Below are 21163 nucleotides of genomic sequence, written 5' to 3' on the forward strand. Positions count from 1 at the left end.
AAAAAAAAAAAAAAAAAAAAAAAAAAAAAAAAAAAAAAGAACGATCGTTTATCAGCAAAAAATATTCGTCTATTTCACGATAAAAAATATCCCAATAATTTCTTCTTAACAGGTTCGACAACGAGACATACATCATACAAATTAAACATTTTTTTTACTTTTATAAAAATTTATATTCAATGTATCGAAACAATGTATAAAACAAGGACTATCATTATACCATGCTGCTAACTTACTATCAATATCACTATCAACTTATGTATAATTAATTTTTTTATTCATGTATAATTAATTTTTTTGTTCATCATTTATCTACGAATTGGATCGAATGTATCAACATTGATACCGTTTTATTTATTCCGCTCGATGATGGAATGCAATTAAAAAAAAAAAAAAAAAAAATATATATAATACGTATATAAACAAGCGGAAAAAGTGGGGCGTATTTATGCGGCAATTAAAGTGTTCGATTCGAATCTTGCTTATATCTAGCGCAACGGAATAATGCGAAACGATGCCTTCATTATGCATCGTGCGCGCGCGCGCGCGCTCGATTATCGAATAATATACGAATATATAATACGCTATTATACGAGCACGGCCGATTACTTCGCATTCAAGTCGCGCAATCTCGTCGCAAGAAATCTCTCGAAGAGCAAGATTTAATACGTACCACCATTATTCCTTGTGTAACCACGATAATTCGTGTACCTATCGCGTTATCGTTTTATTTGCATTCGATACTCTCGTCTTCGAGAGTAGTTGGAATATTGATGCCACCTGTTTAAACCGTTTAAATCGATTAGATTTCACGTATTTATCGTATCTTTTTTTTTTTTTCTTTTTTTCTTCAGTTCTTGTCTTATAATGCTCTCTCGATTCAAATCTCGTCCCTTTCCATCTTTTGCAAATTTATCACAGGTTATTTCAGAGATCATACGTGTTACAAAAATTGATGCCACCTGTTTAAATCGATTAGATTTCATGTATTTATCTTTTTTTTTTTTTTCTTTCTTTAGTTCTTCTCTTATAATGCTCTCAAATCTCGTCCCCTTCCATCTTTTGCAAATTTATCACAAGTTATTTCAGAGATCATACGTGTTACAAAAATTGATGCCACCTGTTTAAATCGATTAGATTTCACGTATTTATCGTATATTTTTTTCTTTCTTCAGTTCTTGTCTTATAATGCTCTCAAATCTCGTCCCCTTCCATCTTTTGCAAATTTATCACAGGTTATTTCAGAGATCATACGTGTTACAAAAATTGATGCCACCTGTTTAAATCGATTAGATTTCACGTATTTATCGTATCTTTTTTTCTTTCTTCAGTTCTTCTCTTATAATGCTCTCAAATCTCGTCCCCTTCTTTTGCAAATTTATCACAGGTTATTTCAGAGATCATACGTGTTACAAAAATTGATGCCACCTGTTTAAACCGTTTAAATCGATTTCACGTATTTATCGTATCTTTTCTTCTTTCTTCAGTTCTTCTCTTATAATGCTCTCAAATCTCGTCCTCTTCCATCTTTTGCAAATTTATCACAGGTTATTTCAGAGACCATACGTGTTAAAAAAAATTGATAAATCCCGAGAAAACATGAACTTCGACCCCCGATATTTATTTCTCCCCTCCCATAAATTTCGTAAACCTCGCCTCACGCGCCAAATTCGAGAAACAATTTTCGTCCCCCTCCCCCTTCTCACTGTAACTACTTTCCAAACAAGAAGGAAATAAGAAGACGAGCATGCGGTACCTTAACCAACGCGTGTCGAACGAAAATATCTGGAAGAAGGGTTTACAGAGCGTGTAGAAGTGTCTCTCCCTCCTCCCCCCTCCTCCGTAACTCGGTAAGAAGCGCGTTTTCCGATCGGTTAAACCCCGAGCCCCGAAACCTCGCCTCGAATAAAAGGGAACCAGGCTTGAAGGGAACAGAGGAAGAAGAGGAGGAGGAGGAAGACGAGAGGGAGGGGGGGATGGTGCAGCGAGCGGAGAGTCTCGAGTAGATTGAGCCGTGATTGAAAATTCCGCCTGCGGCGGGATTTCGATTTAAATTTATACGAAACCGGGCGAAAAGTTTCGTTACTTGTGCATCGGAAGTGTGATCCTCACGCGTGCGGCCCTCTTCCCCCCCTCTTCTCCCGATTTTAACGAGGGATGATGGAATTTTAAGAGGCCCCTCCCCTCCCTTCGAGGAAACGAGTGCAATCGGGGATGGCTTGGAAATGTTTCTTGTCCAGGAAATGCTTCTCTTTTTATCTCGTTTCGTTCGAGGGAGGAATTAACCCTCGCCTGTTGTCGGGACGAATATGAATGGAATCGTATTTGCGAGCGAGATTTGTGTATATATATATGTATGTGTATTTGAAGCGAGCATTACTATTGTTCTCACTCTTGACGATGAACACCTTATCTAGGGTGAAGGTAATGAACGAGGGGGGAATATTTTATGAGATTTACGTGTGATTGGTTTCTCTTGTGAAATAAGTAATGACAAGTATATATTCGGTTAGCTTATCTTGGATCGGTGCTAATGTTGTGCTCTACCTCGCGTTTCGCCTCCAAGTATTGTTTATTGAGTCGTGAGAGAGATAGTACTAATGATATTCAAAAATGTTTGATTTCGAGTTACTCTTGGAAATAAATTTTATTTTCTTTTTTCATTTGGAATTTCCAATAACTGTCGCAATAATTATTATTCCTTTATTTGAATATTTTGTAGCATGGAGTTATGAATTATAATTCGAGATCTTTAATGAGATATTTTGCGATATTTTGAATAAAAGTGATTAACTTTCAACGTGTAACTTACGACTAACCATAGAAACTTTGTGCACAGGTTAAACTCGACAAGAGCCACAACGGCAAACTTTCGAGGGTTATCCACATCAGAAACATCCCCAACGAAGTATCGGAGGGTGAAATCATCCATCTTGGCATCCCCTTCGGCCGTGTCACAAACGTGCTCGTTCTCAAAGGGAAAAATCAGGTAAATGAAAATTTCCATTTCTACTCGAATAAACGGTTGTTACGAGAACGTTATATTACGGTTATTAATTAAAAGATTTAGCAATGGATTTGTTTACGAATCCGCGACGTTAAACGGATAAATAGGAAACGGAATGGCAATTATAATAATAATTAATCGAGATATAGTCCAACTCCAAAAATAACAAATTAACAACTGGTGACGAATTAAATAGGGAACGAGCAATTAGCGAAATTTAATTATTCATATTTCTCACGGTTAAAATCGTTCAACTTGGTTTCAATCGGTGCTCAAAATCGGTCGATGAATTCCCCGATAATGAAGAATTAAACGGTCAAATTCGAAATAAAGTATCTATTAGACAACAAATCGATCAAACCCCAAATTTGCCAGACTATTATTCATTATTCATCATTCAGATCGATTAGACCAAAAAGTAGACCAATATTTCTGTTAAATTAATCGCATTCCTTGCAAATTATAATCGAACGAACGACGCGTAAATATAACGAAAATATATTTTTCTCTTCGTCAGAATTTTTATGTTTTGAATTTGTAATGTAAATTTTTCTCCATCGTTCTTCTCTATCAATTTCTTCGTTTCATCGATTCCTCGAAATTCCTCGATCGAATCAGCGACGAAAGGATCTGATGAAAAATACTATTCGAATCGAAAGAGGATAGGATATATTTAGCTAGTAGAGACTCGACCAAAATCCAAGCAGCAAAAACGAATTTGATCCGCATGATCGAGCCACTTGGCAACCAGGACGCGGATGGCCGGGCCGAGCAATAAGAGAAACAATCGAATCATCGATTTCGGCCGGATGATCGGCCGTTCGACCATCATTATCCATTATTATCCGTATGCCTGATGCACTTTACGCATTCTCTCTCTGTTTCCCTTTTGTTTCTGCATTTGGTCACGCGCATTTCGCACAGAGATTTCAGTTTCGATTCCTTCTGTAATCAAAATTTTGTTTCCCCAATGTGTGTTTGGCTTCGAATTGTATAATATCGATGACGAGTGGATGCATGTCGGATGAGAAAAATTATATTTAAATACGAGTGAACGAAATAAAAAGTAATTAAGGTTAAGTTTATTGTTCACACGTGTGAGAGAAATTGTAGAGGAGGAAATTAAGATTATTATTTTTTGAGAAAGAAGAAGGAGAAAAAAAGTTGGATAAGTTCTTATGGAATACGTAAACTTTGCAAGTTGAATAATCTTTGTGTGTGATTTACTTAATATCTTATGGCTATTCTAGAAACCGTAGTTTCTAGAAAATTTAGCTTTCTAACGTTTACACGCATAATTTAAGTATTCTTTCGTTAGCAAAAAACGGCTGTTTTTACTTTTAGTTTCTTTTAAGCAAATTCTTTTGTTAAATACGTAGTTTTACGGTAGAGTTTTAAGTGGAGGGAAAATTTTTCTGAAAGGCAGCTTGTACAAAATTTCCTAGAGAAAACGAGGTTGTGAAGTTAGTATTCCGTGAAGAGGAGATAAAGTGTATGGGCGTTGGATATGAGATACGAAATTTTTCAAGTGGGTTTACATTAATTTTAATTATCCTAATTCGCGGGGAATGAATTTTGAAATTTGCAACTCTTCCTTTCTATAAAAAAGAATTAATATTAATAATGACAAAAATTCTTTTTCACAAAACTCACTTGTTGTGAAACGGCGCAAGAATAGTCGGATGAAAAAGTACACGTGTAAAATATAATGGTAAAAGAAAAAGAAAAAGAAAAAGAAAAAAAGAATTTATTCAATTTTCAATTTTGTTTCGCACAGAATACACAGGAAAAAAAAAACGTATACGCACTCTAAATATTCTATAACACAACAAAAGAACCACCAGTTATCGAGTTTCAAATTAATCACAATCGTGTAACCAAATAACCAAAAATAATTACAAGATCGTAACTCGAAACCGAGGCAAAAATCAATTTTCAGTTTTATTTCGCGCAATGCTAAAAATAAAACGCTATTTCGATACACCTTCTAAATATTCTATATATATATAAAACACACGCAAGAGAAATAACTCATCAACTATCACGTTTCGAATTAACCACAATTGTCAAAAATAATTAGAAAATTTGATTCAGGCCTGGACGAAAATCGACCTGCGCGCCATCTTTCCGCCACAGCGTTACAACGCGAAATTGAAAGCCGGGAGAGATTTAGCGATGCGTTTTCATTTAGAAGGGGCCCTCCCCGCCGGAAAATTACGCGTGTTTCGAGGATGAATGGAATCTCTGCACGCCGGAATATTTCGCCGCAGAACGATACGGTCCCGCGGAATAATTTGTCGCATCCTGTGTACGTTACAACCGAATTGGGATAAATTAATATTAATAGTCGCGAAACACACGCATTTATCGTTTACCTCGATTACCGCCTCGTTCGACGTTTCAATCTTCGACGCGGATGATTTTAAAATGATTTCTCGTGGAAAATTTCGGATCGTAATGGTGCAATTATAATATAAGCTTTGTACAAATGGAAAGTATCTGATATAACTCTATTTTTATTATTCAATACTATATATCTTATTATATGTCTATCTAATTCAAACTTAAACTGATTAAGTTAGGTTAGGTTAGATTAGATTACGTTATAACGTGTGTTACAATACAACCGATTCGAGATAAATTAATATTAATAGTCGCGTTTGTCGTTTACCTCGTTCGACGTTTCAATCTTCAATGCGGATGATTTTGAAATGATTTCTCGTGAAAGTGGAAAATTTCGGATCGTAATGGTGCAATTATAATATGGACTTCGTACAAATGGAAATTATCGAATATAACTCTATTTTTATTATTCAATACTATATATCTTATTATATGTCTATCTAATTCAAACTTAAACTGATTAAGTTAGGTTAGGTTAGGTTAGATTAGATTATAACGTGTGTTACAATACAACCGATTCGAGATAAATTAATATTAATAGTCGCATTTGTTGTTTACCTCGTTCGACGTTTCAATCTTCAATGCGGATGATTTTGAAATGATTTCTCGTGAAAGTGGAAAATTTCGGATCGTAATATGCAATTATAATATGGACTTCGTATAAATGGAAAGTATCTGATATAATTCTACTTTTACCATATACATCTTTCTATATATCTGTTTCTCTTTGTCTAATGCAAATTTAAACTGATTAAGTTAGGTTAGGTTAGATTAGATTACGTTGCAATGTGCGTACAGTACAACCGATTCGAGATAAATTAATATTAATAGTCGCGTTTGTCGTTTACCTCGTTCGACGTTTCAATCTTCAATGCGGATGATTTTGAAATGATTTCTCGTGAAAATGGAAAATTTTGGATCGTAATAGTGCAATTATAATATGGACTTCATACAAATGAATATAACTCTATTTTTATTATTCAATATATTTTCTTATTATATGTCTATCTAATGCAAACTTAAATTGATTAAGTTAGGTTAGGTTAAATTAGATCTAATATACAATATAATCGATTCGGGATAAATTAATATTAATAGTCGCGAAACACACGCATTTATCGTTTATCTCGATTACCGCCTCGTTCGACGTTTCAATCTTCGGATGATTTTAAAATGATTTCTCTTGAAAGTGGAAAATTTTGGATCGTAATGGTGCAATTATATGCGCTTCACAAATAGAAGGTATCGAATATAACTCTATTTTTATTATTCAATATACTATATGTCTTACTATATGTTTATCTAATATTCGCATTTTAAATTTAAACTGATTAAGTTAGGTTAGGTTAGGTTTGATAATGGTATGTTACCAATATGAATTATATGGATTTCAGAAATAGAAGGTATCGGATATAACTCTATTTTTACCATATATATCTTCCTATATATCTATTTCTCTTTGTCGAATGCAAACTTAAATTGATTAAGTTAGGTTAGGTTAGACTAGATTACGTTAGAATGTATGTTACAATACAACCGATTCGAGGTAAATTAATATTGATAGTCGCGAAACACGTATTTACTTCGATTATTGGCTTATTCAATATTAAATCTTCTAATGATGAATTTAAAATTAATTTTTCGTGAAGAAAATTTAGATCTAGTAATAATGCAATTGTAGGTTATGTTTCTATTAAATTCAAATTTAACAAATAAGTTTTGATTAATACTTTTGCATTTGCTTTGATTCTCCAAATAGATTTTTCCACTATATTACATTAACATTAGATAATGCAGTATTTGTAATTACATACAATAACCTAAAATTCGAAATCAATAAGATTCGCCTTCAACTCCGTCTAAACACTCAAGTAATTATAATTACGTCTACCCGAACTCTTACATTCAAAAGACTTATAATATTCCTTAATTGACAAATCCAAGTTCAACAGACATCTTCCCATCCCTTTCTAAAAATTATTTCCCTTTTATAATAATCCGCGCGAACAAGCCCCTAACCTAACCTCAAATCGTACTCGATCCGAGGCAAAAGTTAGCGCAAAAATCGCAATTTTTCTTCCCACCGCTGTTACAAAATTTCACCAACTTTTCACTTCACAGTTGCATTAAATCAACCTATCCATCAATTCTTCGCGACAGTTGGGAAGCAAGGCTGGAAACCTTGAAACACACTCGCACGGTTGAAATCGAATCCTATTACCCGCTCCTTCGCACAAAGAGCACGCACACACGCGCGTTTATCGTGGCTCACCCACACGCATCTCGGCCACGTACGCTGCGTTTCCGCCGTTAATGCGTATGTAATTTGCGCAGCGGCTAAATCTCTTCATCTGGCTCAATGCGGCGGACCGGTGCATCGATGCATTATTTTAATCCCCCCCGGTATAAACAAACCGGGAGCACGCATTATCGTACCTGTTGTACTGACCGCCCTAACACGCGTTCCGCTTGCCTACCGTTCACGTTTCCGTTAGCATGCATTAAATATCCGCAATCAGGATCTCGCGAGCTTGCACAACTCGCATTCCCCTTTAACTCCCTTATTTTCAAACCATTAAATCCGTTTTTCTTTTCCTTTTCTTCTTCTTCTTCTTTTGTTTATTATCAAACACAACGAGGTTCGAATCGAAAGTGGAAGTTTCTTGGAAAAATTTGATAATTTTTCAAGGATGTGAGTTAGAATGATCTCTAGTATGTTTAATCACAATCGTGAAATTCTTAGTTTTTTGGAAAAGTTAGGATCTACGTTTCTAAAATTGGGAAATTAAATATCGAAGATCTGTAAGTAATGCTCGATGATAATTTAAAAGGAAAACTCGCTTTTCGTGACCAAATCCTTTGGAATATTGTATTATAACACTTTGGCCTAGCAATGTTAAGGTTAGGCCATTTCTAACCTTAATTTATTTATTTTTAAAAATGTAACAATATGGACAGCTTCAAAGATCCAAAGTGTTCAGCTCATCGATGGCTCTTGTATTTTGAACCGTTTAATCATGCACAATATTCGTAAAGAAAAATTGAAAAAAAGAAGAATGTAAATTTAACGAAATACCCATACCCACTTCGTTATTGTCATTAGTACCACGACATTTCCGTACAAAATGTACAGAAAGTATGTGTCGTGTAACCATAGATGATTATGGATAGAAAATTGACGCTTTTTAGCTGGAAAAGTGGATGGAAATAAAGTCAACTTGGAGCGAAGATAAAGTTACAAAAGTGAAAGATGAGATAAAAGAGGGATGACGGGATAAACTATACATCGTATAAAGTTTACAATTTCACGGTATCCCAAAGAATTAGAAAGTTTCCAGATACCGAGATCGATCGAATAAATTTTAATTTTCGATCTTTCGCTTGATTATCCACTTATCCACGAAATTTGGAAAATCTCCGGTTTCCACGTCCCTCACGGCGATCATTCCTTACATATATATATATACACAGAATCAGCGAGCGTCAAACTTCTCCGTTTCACCGTCGACAAAGAGAGGAATCGCGGGCCATAAACGTTCGTCAAATCAAGGGGGGAAACGAATCATCGGTTCGAAACACCGATCTCGCAGGTTTGACGGGTGTTTCCCCTCCCAGTGTTGGCCCTCGCCCAAGACAATTCAAGTAAACTCGATCGCATAGCTCGGGAAAATTATCGCGTAGACCCGCTACAGCTCGCGGGGCCGAGCTTACCAATTACACGCAAACAGACTGCGAGCAGCATTGTTGGAACACGACAATGGATGGAGGTGTGCCACGGCTGTAACGTTGCGTCAAAGCGCCACCGCCCCCCTCCCTCGCTCCCCTGTATGATGCCTCCGCCCTCGAGGATCAACGGGGCGGTGAATGCCTGCCGGTGGTGGATAGTAAATCGAGTTTCACGATGAACCGGGCGAGCTGACCCCCGCGGGCACTTTCGCTGTGTTTGCTTTGATTCGAAGTTTCCGGTTAAGTTGGTTACCGGAACGGCCGCTGCCCTCTTTGTCCGATCCCGCCAGGAACCAGCCGCCAGGCCTGTTGGATTTTCGATATCGTTCTCTGCTCCCAGTGTACCAAGGATTCGTGCACCCTTTGGGAAATGGCCATGATCACTGTCACGGATTTTCACTGAAATTTCGGGTACGCGGTGGGGGGCGATGGACACGTCGTCGTGTTGAAACGAGAAAAACGAACGGAGAGTTCGAGCGAATTCGTCGACCTTTTCGGGAACCGATTTTGATCATTTTTCGACTGAAATTTCGGAGGAGGAGCGATGGGTATATGTCGTGTTAGAGTTGAAAGATCGTTTGTGTTTGGATGAGTATGGAAGGGGAATAATGAGAAAAATGAGTGGAGAGTTGCCTGGCGAATTCATCTTTTGGGATTGCGATCATTTTCAAGGATTTTCATTGAAATTTTGGATACGTGGAGAGGCGATTGATGTGTTGAAACAGGAATAACGAGAAAAACGAACGGAGAGTTGCGAATTCATCGACCTTTTTGGGAACCGATTGTGATCATTTTCATTGAAATTTCGAATATGTGGAGGAACGGGTGTATTGAAAGATTGTTTGTGTTTGGATGAGTGGATGGAATATGAGATGGAAATAATGAGATAAATGAGTGGAGAGTTGTCTGCGAATACGTGGATCTTTTGGGAACCGATTATGATCATTTTTGATTGAAATTTCGAGGAGGAGCGATGGGTATATGTCGTGTTAGAGTTGAAAGATTGTTTGTGTTTGGATGAGTATATATGGAAGAGGAATAATGAGAAGAATGAATAGAGAGTTGCCTACGAATTCGTGGATCCTTTGGGGACCGATTATGTTAATTTTCAGAAATTTTGACTGAAATTCGTGGAGGAGCGATGGGTATATGTCGTATTAGAGTTGAAAGATTGTTTGTGTTTGGATGAATATGGAAGGGAAATAATGAGAAAAATAAGTGGAGAGTTGCCTACGAATTCATGGACCCTTTGGGAACCGATTATGTTAATTTTCAGAAATTTTGACTGAAATTCGGATATTTAAAGGAGTGATGGGTATATGTCGTGTTAGAGTTGAAAGAGGAATAATGAGAAAAACGAAGAGTTGCTTAATTTTATAGATCTTTTGGGAACCGATTATGATTATTGTCAGGGATTTTGACTAAAATTTGGATATTTAAAGGAGTGATGGGTATATGTCGTGTTGGAGTTGAAAGAAGAATAATGAGAAAAACGAATGGAAAATTGCTTGCGAATTCATAGACTTTTGGAAACCGATTATGATTATTGTCAGGGATTTTGACTAAAATTTGGATATTTAAAGGAGTGATGGGTATATGTCGTGTTGGAGTTGAAAGATTGTTTCTATTTTTATGTGAAAGAAGAGTAAAGTGAAAAGTGACTGAAGAATCTCTTGTAGATTTTTAATGACGTTTTCTAGTATCAAAAGTGGATTTTTTGAGTGTTCATCAGAAATTTTGAAATTTGAAAACATGAAGTGATGCTTCTATCTTATTTGTATTTGGATACATGGATGAGTCTGGAAAAGAAAATATAATGGAACAAAAGTTGAAGTTTAATATCTTGATCTTTTCAATCTGATGCTCGTAATTCAAAATTCACTTTATTTTGAATTTTTTTGAAGAAGGAGAGTCTAGGTTGAAGTTCAAATATTAAATTTTAATTATATTTCATCATGTTCCACGTGTTGCGACACAAAGTTAAACCCCTAGTATTTTCCAAGCTCACCAAAGAATCTTTCGTTCTATTTGCATGGCTTAAAGGATAACTGAAATGAAGCAGTAATTTATTTCACTGGCTCGTTTTTGTTATTCAATGTGTCAACAGTTTTATTATTCCTTTTTTCTTATTGTTAAATAAGTTAGTTAATTTATCAATAGATATTGTTCTAAATTTTATGATTTTATGTTCAAGATAATTTATATTGAAATTTAAAAGAAAATATAGATTTGTACGCAAACCGATCGTTTTTCCATTTTTTATACGATTGTATTTGTTTCGCTCGTCAGTATCGTGGTTACTATGGTTCCGATCATCGATTTCTCATAATGTTTCCACGTGAATTTTATTTTCACACTTATTTCACAATTTTTCATTCGTCAAACGAATATTTTATGTTTCTTTTTTCTAATTTTTCAATTTTCTAACATATTATAACACTGTATAAAATGGAATATTAAAAAGAAGGAAGACAGGAAAACATTTCATAACGCGATTAAACAATAATAGCGAATGTAACTTTCTTCCGAATAAATTAAATTAATCTCTTCCTCTATTTCGTCGAGATAAATTAGTTTCTTCGAGTTTGCATTACACATTTTGGAACGCTCTATCTAACGCAGTTTCATTACTTGCATAAAATCTATTTCTTTCTAACGTACAAACACATTTGAATTAATAAAATTTTTTCGACTTTGCGAGAAGAAATTAAATTCTATTTCGTGACATTTCTTTTGACGAAGAAATCATCGTCATTTTCAAAATTTTATTACAATCTTGTGATTAAAAAATGTTATTACAAAAAATGTAAGCTAAACAAAAGATAAAAGATTTTAAAAAAAAAAAAATAAATCCAGCGAAAAGAAATATAAATCGTATAAATAACATAATGGGAAATTCATAAGTCGTATAAAAGACGCAAACCATGGGAAAAACACAGAATAGTGTGTAAATCTGTATAAAATAAAACATAAATCACACCGAAGATATACTGGAAGAAGCATAAGTAACGAAACAAGTAAACGATAAAGCGGAGATACGATATCTAAAAAGAAAGAAAGAAAGAAAGAAAGAAAGAAGAGATTTCTATATCTAAAATATATAAACTGTTGTAGTAAAATATAAATTCACAATCGTCAAGTTGAGAAGATTATGTAAATAACGAACGAAAATACAAAAGTTAAATTTTAAAAGAAAAATGAATCGAGGAAGGAAAAAAAAAAAAAAAAAAAGGAAAAATCAGAAACGTCACGATAGAGAAGGAGAACGGTTAATAATATGAAAACGTTTCGTCGGTAAAAGATACTTGGGTAGTAAAGAATGCCACGGAAATATGATAAAACGCGAGCATCGAATCCATTCTTCTCTATATTAACATTTTAAATTCAATTTAAATTCGATTAAACTTGGCCCGGACCGTTTATACCTTCGGTCAAACGGATTCCAGCAACCAAGGATGGTTTGGGGAACGTCTCGAGGTGAATGAGGAGGGGGGGGGGGGGGGGAGGATGAAAACAGACGGAACAAGTGGATTTCGCACTATACGACGAGAAACCAAACTTTGCTCGATTCGTTCGAATCTAATTATTAAACATCCTCCTCGTTTGTTTACGTTTGTCCATGTTTGTTTGTATTGTTAACAAGTACTGCATTCCCGTGTTCTTGTTCGATTCCGTTTGATTCGAAGGCAAGGAACGAAGATTGAGAATTTCCTCGATATATCGATTTATTATATATCGTTTCGCAAAATCAAAACTTGTTGCTTCAAAGTTCAAGAATTTTCACGCGAAGAAAGAGGAGGGGAGGGGAAAAATTGGATTGGGTTGTATTATGGCGTGCATCTATCGATTTCCACAGTGGTGTAGTATCGCATGTAGCGAGCTCGTTCATCTGAATATCAACCCCCTAGCTACCTAGTTGATTCACGACCTACTTCTTCTTCTTCTTCTTCTTCTTTCTAACATTTTTCAATGTTTCCTCCCTTCGCCATAGCCTTTTGTTCCCTTTTTTTTTTTTTTTTTTCCTTTAAATATTTGTCGAAACTTTTTTCTCCAGCTGTTGTTTCCTCCTCTCTTTCTCTCTCTCTGTTTCTCTTTCTCTTCGCCTTCTTTGCTTATTAATTAAGAAAAAAAAATGTGGCGAACCGAAATCGCAACTTTCACCATCTTTGACGATGGTCGACTCATTAGGCGAGCGAGATGGGTCGCGATGAAAATTTCATTTTTTAATTACCTTACCGGCCTTGTAATGAAATTAATAAATTCAATAACGAGCATACAAGTTTGCTCAACTCTGCTTGCGTTTGTTTAAGACAAGAGCGATGAAAAATGGTATACACCGTGTTGTGTGTATGCGTATGTATGCGTGTGTTGTTTCCTTGCACGATTTTAATTTTGATAATTAATCGCTCCGTTTATTTTTCAAAAATCATCCTTTATTCTTTACCTTTCGATATTTTCACGAAAAGTTATGTTAAATCATTTCCTGTTTTCATTTTCATTTATTTTCTTCTACGTATGTACAAGTGTGACATACTTTCGAGACTCATCCATATGTTTATCTCTTTCTTTCTGCACTCGTTATTTTTTCCTCTTGCGTTCGACAAAAGAAAGAAACGTTTGATGAAAAACGTTTGATCAGGATTAAATTTCAGTATAAATTTCGGTATTCTAAATATTTATACGAGACATTTAACCGATGTTTACTGTTATTCTCAACCCTATTTGAATTTCAGTAGCCAGTATTCCATCACAAGTGGAATATATTCCATGATTAAACTTTCGTATTTCCCATAAATGCGCAATTTGGATTCGAAATTGCTTATTCGAAGTTTATCGCAATTTAATTTTCTTTCGTTCAGCAAAGAATGTACAACAAATAGGAATAAGTCTAATAACTTCGAGCCAAGTCATTGTACCAATAACCTCTTAAAGTGCGCGTTTATATCACGTAATACATCTTTACGTCAATCTTTTTCGTTCTTACGAAGAAAACTTGAGATGTATATAAATCAGCATCTCTCAAGCGTCTACACGAGTCAGTTTTTTTTCAAACTTGCAATCTCTTGAAGGATAATCGAGGAAATTCCTGTTTTGTCCTTTGTGCTTTCCCCTTTGTTCCTGTTCGCTAGAAATTACAGTTTACGAGCCGTGGCCGTTTCCTTCCTCCTCCTCTTTTTTTTTTTCCATTTTTCTTTTTCTCTTTCTCTCTTCCTTTACCCCCCTCCCCCCCCCTCCCCCTTTCCTTAATTTTATGAGGCGTGAATTAGATCACGCGTACTTTCTCCGTTCTACGACGGCCGGGCTCTCGTTCTGGCGCGCGGTTTTTAAGTCGATTCCGCTCGCATAGAGGAGGAATTAAGATTTGTTTTAAAGGGATTTTAAAGCGAAGCGACGTCGAATTTACGTCGTTGCTTTTTGTTTTGTTTGAAACAAAACGGGGAGGGAATTACATTCCCCCTTTCCACGGGGGGCTTGTTAATACAGTGGGACGCTATTAATTCGATAATTGCTTTCCGCAGGGAAGGGAATGTCTGTTAATTTTCTTGATGAAAAGGGAAATTAAATAACGAGATCTGTTGTAATTAAAAGTGGCATGCGCCTCCACGCCAAGGGTATTAATTTTTCCCACTGCTCCCCGTAATAATAATCCCTAACTCGAATTTCAAATTTTTCCCATCAATTCAATTTCTAATTCTAAACGATTGTCGAACAACACGAAAAGAATAGGAAGACAATTTGAAAAAAAAAAATGTCGAAAATTTTCTCAATTCAATTTCTAATCTAATTCCCAATACCAACGCAACAATCGTCGAACAACACGAAAAAATAGAAAGATGTTTGAAAAACACGAAACGTTATCACGTTTCTTCGAGGAAATCGATGCTCAACTTTCTGGCTGGAAGAAGGCTGGAAATAATAAGAATCGTATATAAGATAGGATATAAGAATTGTTTCCTCCATGCTTTCCACCAAGTGATCGTTTCCTATATCGGTGAATAGGAAAAAAAAGAAGAAGAAAAGAGTTCTTCCTCCCTTTCGTACTCGAATTATGATCAAAGATTTCCCCCTCTTCCGCTCCCTCGGACGAACAACATCGGATTCGAAATTCAGAGATCCAAGCTCACGAACGGAACAATCGGCGAACGAAATCAATCGGGGCAGAGGGTGGAGAAGGAGGGGAGAGGGCGTTTTTCTTTTCTTAATTTCCGTCCGTCAGAGACTGGAACGAATTCCAGTGGCTTAATATCAACGTTCCCCCGACGTACGTCTTCCTGGGAAACGTAAAGGGCAGATATTCTCTCAGTCATCTTGGGATAGGAATGAAAACCGATTTTTTCGAATCCGTTCTTTCCTTTCTTGCTCGAAAGCGAGCAATATTTCGAATATTCGTTTCGAAATATTTTTTTTAGGAATACGTTTTTGAAGAATATCTTGATTTTTGTACGCAGAAGAAGAAGAATTTTCGTTAATGGAAGGAGTATTTCGTTGTATTTCGTAGATATTTAATTTGCAATTTTTGTCGAAGAAGAAAAAGAAGAAGAACTGCGATGGTTTCCAAAATTTTTGTTTCATAATATTTCTGAATAAAATGGTATCTTTTAAATCGATAATTATATGATAATTTTCGAAGTTGAAGTAATTATAATAAGAATAATGAAATATTCATTTTGGGAAAGATTCGAATAGAATTAAAAATTTCGGAAAAGGAGGGGAGAATGTCTGTGTGGAGGACAGAGAAAATTAATCCGCGGAAGACGCGATCGAGCTGGAATACCAGCACCGCTTCCGGTCTGAAGAGAACTCGAGGACTTAGAATGTCGTCATTAGGGGAACGAGAAACCGTCGAACTTGCGAAAAATTGTCGGGCGGGAGAGGAGAAGAATCGCGTTCCAGACGCAATGAAAACCGTTTCAGACCTCTTGAAACACGCGTTGGAACGTTTTTAATACCCGGTTTCAGGGTCACTTCCGGCCGCCATCCTACCGAATTCCCGGGGAAATGAAACATTTTTACCGATTCCACGATTCGAGGTGGAAGAGAGTCTCCCTCTCTTTTCCTTCCTCGTTTGTGTTGTTGATCCACGTGGAAAGAGTCGAGACTTCTTTTTCAACGATACAAGAAAGTTTTAATTAAGATCGTCTTTGAGGATGTATAAGACCCTGTGTCTGTGTAAGTTAACGAAAATAATCAACCGTTGTTTAATTCGATTCACGCTTTCGTAGCGTGTTATTAATGATTTTCTTTTAAAATTGCACGTCAACTTGGAATTTCGCTTCGATTTAATTTTCGAAATTTTGTGTAGAAATAAACCGGATTACGTGATATATGGACAAGAAATATAATTAAAAAATTCTTTTCAACGTAGAAACTACGATAATTCTAATTTTTACTTTATTAAAAGTATATCTATTCGAAGGAAAAAATTTGAAGTGATAAGAATACGAAAAATCGTCGAAATTGATTCGAATATTTATATTTTCCAATAATTATTTAAAATTACTTAAAAATATTTGGATCCAAGTTCTTATTCAAATTTATAAAATGAATTCTTTTGAAAATGTTGGCGATTCGCCAAAGAAAAAGCGGAAAGCATATTACCACGCGCGTTCATCTCTCTCTCTCTCTCTCTCTCTCTCTCTCTCTCTCTCTCTCTCTCTCTCTCTCTCCTATGTAATTACATTACCCTTCATCTAACTACACAACGTATCAAATTTAATGGCGGATCACATGTAAGGCAAACAGCGATTAGGTGACTCATTATTCCCTTTTGGTCGTTAATGAATCGAGATTTTCATCGTATAATCGTAGCTGTTCATCCGCTTTCATCCGGCTGTTTGCCATTTTCATCATTGCTACCATTGGCGAATTTATCTGAAAACTCGTCGGCGGGAGGAGGTTAATCGCGATCGGCGATCATTAACCCGGAAGAGTCGCGTTTAATTGGTAATTAATGCGGTTAATCGGCCGGGTTAATGGCTTTTTATTTTTGCCGCGTCATTCTTATTGCCTCGTTACCACGTGTTGTTATTACGATTTTTCCTCTAAGGGTTGTTAAGTAGAGTTATCCGTAAATTTGTCAATTTTATTCCGAATTTTTTCTCTCTTTGTTCGTTTTATAATTTTAAACGTAAATTGCAAATTATACAACTGCGTATTTTTATTTTTTTACTCGAAATAATCGATAATTTTTGACTCTCTTAAAGTTATGACGATGAACAAAATATAAAACTACGCGTGTAATAAATTTTTTTATCTTTATCCAGAAAAAATTTTACTTCTCTTTATTCTCTTGTAATTATATATATTTTTATTTCTGTAGATTATAGGTTCAAAATAATTGTTTCTGTTTTCCTATCTTCTTTATCAGAAAGAAAAATTATAGCGAGGTACAATTTTTGTATCGATATTATATCCAAAATATAAAATCACGATATAAAAAGAATTTAATTTTTTAGAATGAATTTTTCTACTTCCTTGTAATTTCTGGTACACCATGAAAATTGTACATATACATTTTTTTAAATTTTATTCCCAATATTTTCATAATTTTTGTACCGATAACCATATTGGATATAAAGAAATTTAATTTCCAGAATGAAAATTTTATTCGCATAATTTCTGATACACCGTGAAAATTGCACAGCTGTACATTTTTATTTCCAAGTTGAAAGTTAATTCCAAACTTTGGAATATTAAGAAAGAAAAATTACAACGAATTGCAAATATAAAGCTACGCAATACACAAATTTTATCCAAGAACGTATCACATTTTTCTTATTCCGAAAAAGCGATAAAATCGTAAATGAAATTTCGCCATCCTCTTATTTCTTTTTTTCGACTATTCCTCATTGGCGATCGTGGACGAGCTCAATTTTCGCCACAATAACCGGGATTCGTCGTCGTGTCCCGACTGGGAACAGAAGCCACGGTCGCCGATGCGACGTGCATTTAGGATCGAATCGATGTCGATGTCGCTACGTTTGTTATACGCCTCTTTGCTCCTCTTCTTTCCTCCTCGTAAACGGCACGCTTGTTAGAGTCACTTTTTTTTTTTTTTTTTCTACGCGATGAAATAACCTTTGTGACGTGGACGTAAAATACCCAAGCGTGGGTGTTTGATTTGTTTGAATATATTTTCCGATTCTTGTCGCCTTGTCGATTGTGCATGATTTTTTCTATTCGGATTTAAAATCGATTTATACTTTTTAAAGAATCATTCTAGTTTAAAAGTAATTATCGTTATAAATCAAATCGTTATTTCTCAGGATAAAAGACACGATTGATAATTAAATCTATGATTCTGGGCAAATGATTCTGAGATTGATTTAAATATATTTATATCTATTCTTGTCGCTTGATTTAAAATTAATTTATTTTTTTTAAAAAATAATTCTAGTTTAAAAGTAATTATTCTTATATCAAAGTTATTTCTCAAATAATAAATAAAAGACACAGAGGGATTGATAATTAAATCTATGATTCTGAGATTGATTTAAATATATTTTTCTATTCTTGTCGCTTGATTTAAAATTAATTTATTTTTTTTAAAAAATAATTTTAGTTTAAAAGTAATTATCGTTACATCAAAGTTATTTCTCAGGATAAAAGACACAGATAGATTGGTAATTAAATCTATAATTCTGGGCAAATTAGACTGATTTAAATATATTTTTCTATTCTTGTCGTCTGATTTAAAATTAATTTATTTTTTTTGAAAAATAATTCTAGATAAAGATAATTATCGTTATATCAAAGTTATTTTTTAGGATAAAAGACAGATTGGTAATTAAATCTATAATTCTGGGCAAATTAGATTTAAATATATTTTTCCTGTCGCCTTATCTATTGTACATGATTCTTTCTATTCGAATTTAATGCTATATAATATATATTTGATAATCAATTTATTCTTTTTAAAGAATGATTCTAATTTAAAGGTAATTATCGTTACATCAAAGTTATTTCACTGGATAAGAGATACAGAGGGATTGGTAATTAAATCTCTGTCTATGATTCTGGGCAAATTAGATCCGAAGTAGGTGGAAGGTCCTTCAGAGACGTCTAATATTGCGATAGTACGGAGGTGAATGAACTTCTTGACTGTGGGAGTTGAATGAACTCCTCGAGCCAAGCTTACGAATGACAGATGTCTGTGACGCGGGGAGGAGAAAAAAAAAAAAAAAAGAAAAAAGCTCGTAATTCTTCTCAATGTGTTCAATCTTAATTAGAACGAATTATGCCAATATACATTATTATCACGTCTGCTATAAAACTGAGCGAGTTCGAGTTGTACGAATCCGTTGGAAATACGCGATGCATTTCGAGATACAAAGTTTAACAAATTTTTTTTCCTCCGTGCACAGAGGAACGAAACGTAAAACAACATCATTTAACAATAATAATCATTTAACATCATTTAACAAGTAAATATTTAAATAAAAAATTAAAAAAAAAAAGATAGTTTTACACCAACAAAATTGAACGTGTATAAATGCATACGCATAAAAAGAAAAAGAAAAAAAAAAAGAATAGTCAATTCTCGACGACAAGAATCGTTGAAGAATTGTATTTCTTTTTTTAGGATTTAGAGAGGAAAAAACTCTAACTTTAAATCTTTTCGATACATTTTTTTTTTTTTTTTTTTTCCTCCCTAAAAGAATCATAAATATCAATCGACGAGGATTGTAATTCTGAAAAATAAATATTTCAAAGGCGACGTGGGCCGCGAAACGTTGGCGGCCACGATACGCCACGAATTGGAAGAACGTTGGACGTTGACACGGAGCGGAAGCTGTCGGAAAATGGAGGCGAGCCGGTGCGTTGGGATCCCTGGAAATAGCCGGCTAACACGGCTTAATCGGATCTCATCCTGTTTGCTATTGGATTAAAGTAACTCGCTTAAGACCCGGTCTAACCTCGCCATTGATCCCGTCGTTTAACTCGCAGTTGCTGGAAGGCCGTGGCGAATTTTCGCCCGGTCAACCGTGGATAACTTCGTCAAACCGACGTAGAATCGTCGCTTTTCGGGGCGGTCGTTAGCGAAAGTAGGCTAACGCGTACCGTGATTCGATAGATCACTCGTCAGTCGTGAAACCCGAAACCCGATTCCGAATTTTCTTGCTCGTTTCGATTTCGTTTTCAATTTCGACCAGGATTCTACGTTTCGATCGATGGATCCGACGGTATCCCGCGACGGGCTTAATTTTATTCGTCACGAAATTTTGAATGTGAAATATCCGTTGTAATTGTTTTTACACATTATCGCGAGAGATTCGACGATATCGACGATCGATAAATTTGACGAATTAATATAGAAATAATTTTTTCTTTTTTTTTTTTTTTTTTTTTTTTTGGAAAANTTTTTTTTTGAAAATGTCGAATGAGAAGGGGAAATTAAACTTACTTACTTTCTTTTATACTTTAAATATACCTCATTATTCTAATATATTTAACGTGCTCGACGATCTTCCGACATTCCCATTCGTATGGAATCTTCGTTATATTCGAAATTCAATCCATCCTAATCTAAAAACTTAATATATAACAAAATTATATAACCAACGTCTCTCTCAATTAACCTCCAATTGTTCAATTTTTCAATTTTTCAATTACCAATACCTCGATACTTTAGCTTTCTCTAAGGATCCGAAAAAGAGGGGAGGAAAGGAGAGAAATTCTCCCTAACCTCCTCCCTCGAGACCCCCATAAATCCTCGGTCGTGGTTCCATAAAAACGGAAACCAGGTCGGGACCCCTTATTCAGGGCCCTTCCCGCGCGGCCGCTGAATAAAAGAATCGGGCAGCGGCTGCGAGCGTAGGGATCGATCGTAGTGGGGCGATTAATAAATTGCTTCCGTTCAATTATAGGCCCGTGATAAATCGGCCCGTCTACAGGTAGTTGGCCCGCTCGTCACCGAGGAAATTGAGCGACGCTCGTTCGCTCTCACACACACACACACACACACACGTGTGCTTCGACCGACCGAAAGCCTCCCACCTCGCCCCCCCACGGAAAATTGAAAAGTTA

The 21163-nt window shown here is 35.4% G+C and overlaps 1 protein-coding gene across 6 annotated transcripts in view; it reads left to right on the forward strand.

The window, feature by feature from the left end:
• The window catches only part of LOC122717197 (polypyrimidine tract-binding protein 2), a 503296-nt gene that overhangs the window by 385858 nt on the left and 96275 nt on the right, over positions 1-21163 (forward strand). For all 6 annotated transcript variants that reach the window (XM_043941033.1, XM_043941030.1, XM_043941029.1 and 3 more), the window contains one exon: positions 2840-2989. In XM_043941033.1, the coding sequence (XP_043796968.1) occupies positions 2840-2989 (150 nt within the window). The remainder of the gene's footprint in view (positions 1-2839; positions 2990-21163) is intronic.

The sequence above is a fragment of the Apis laboriosa genome, unplaced genomic scaffold, assembly GCF_014066325.1.
Source record: "Apis laboriosa isolate Shangri-la unplaced genomic scaffold, ASM1406632v1 scaffold4_cov146, whole genome shotgun sequence".
In the NCBI taxonomy this organism is placed as follows: Eukaryota; Metazoa; Arthropoda; class Insecta; order Hymenoptera; family Apidae; genus Apis; species Apis laboriosa.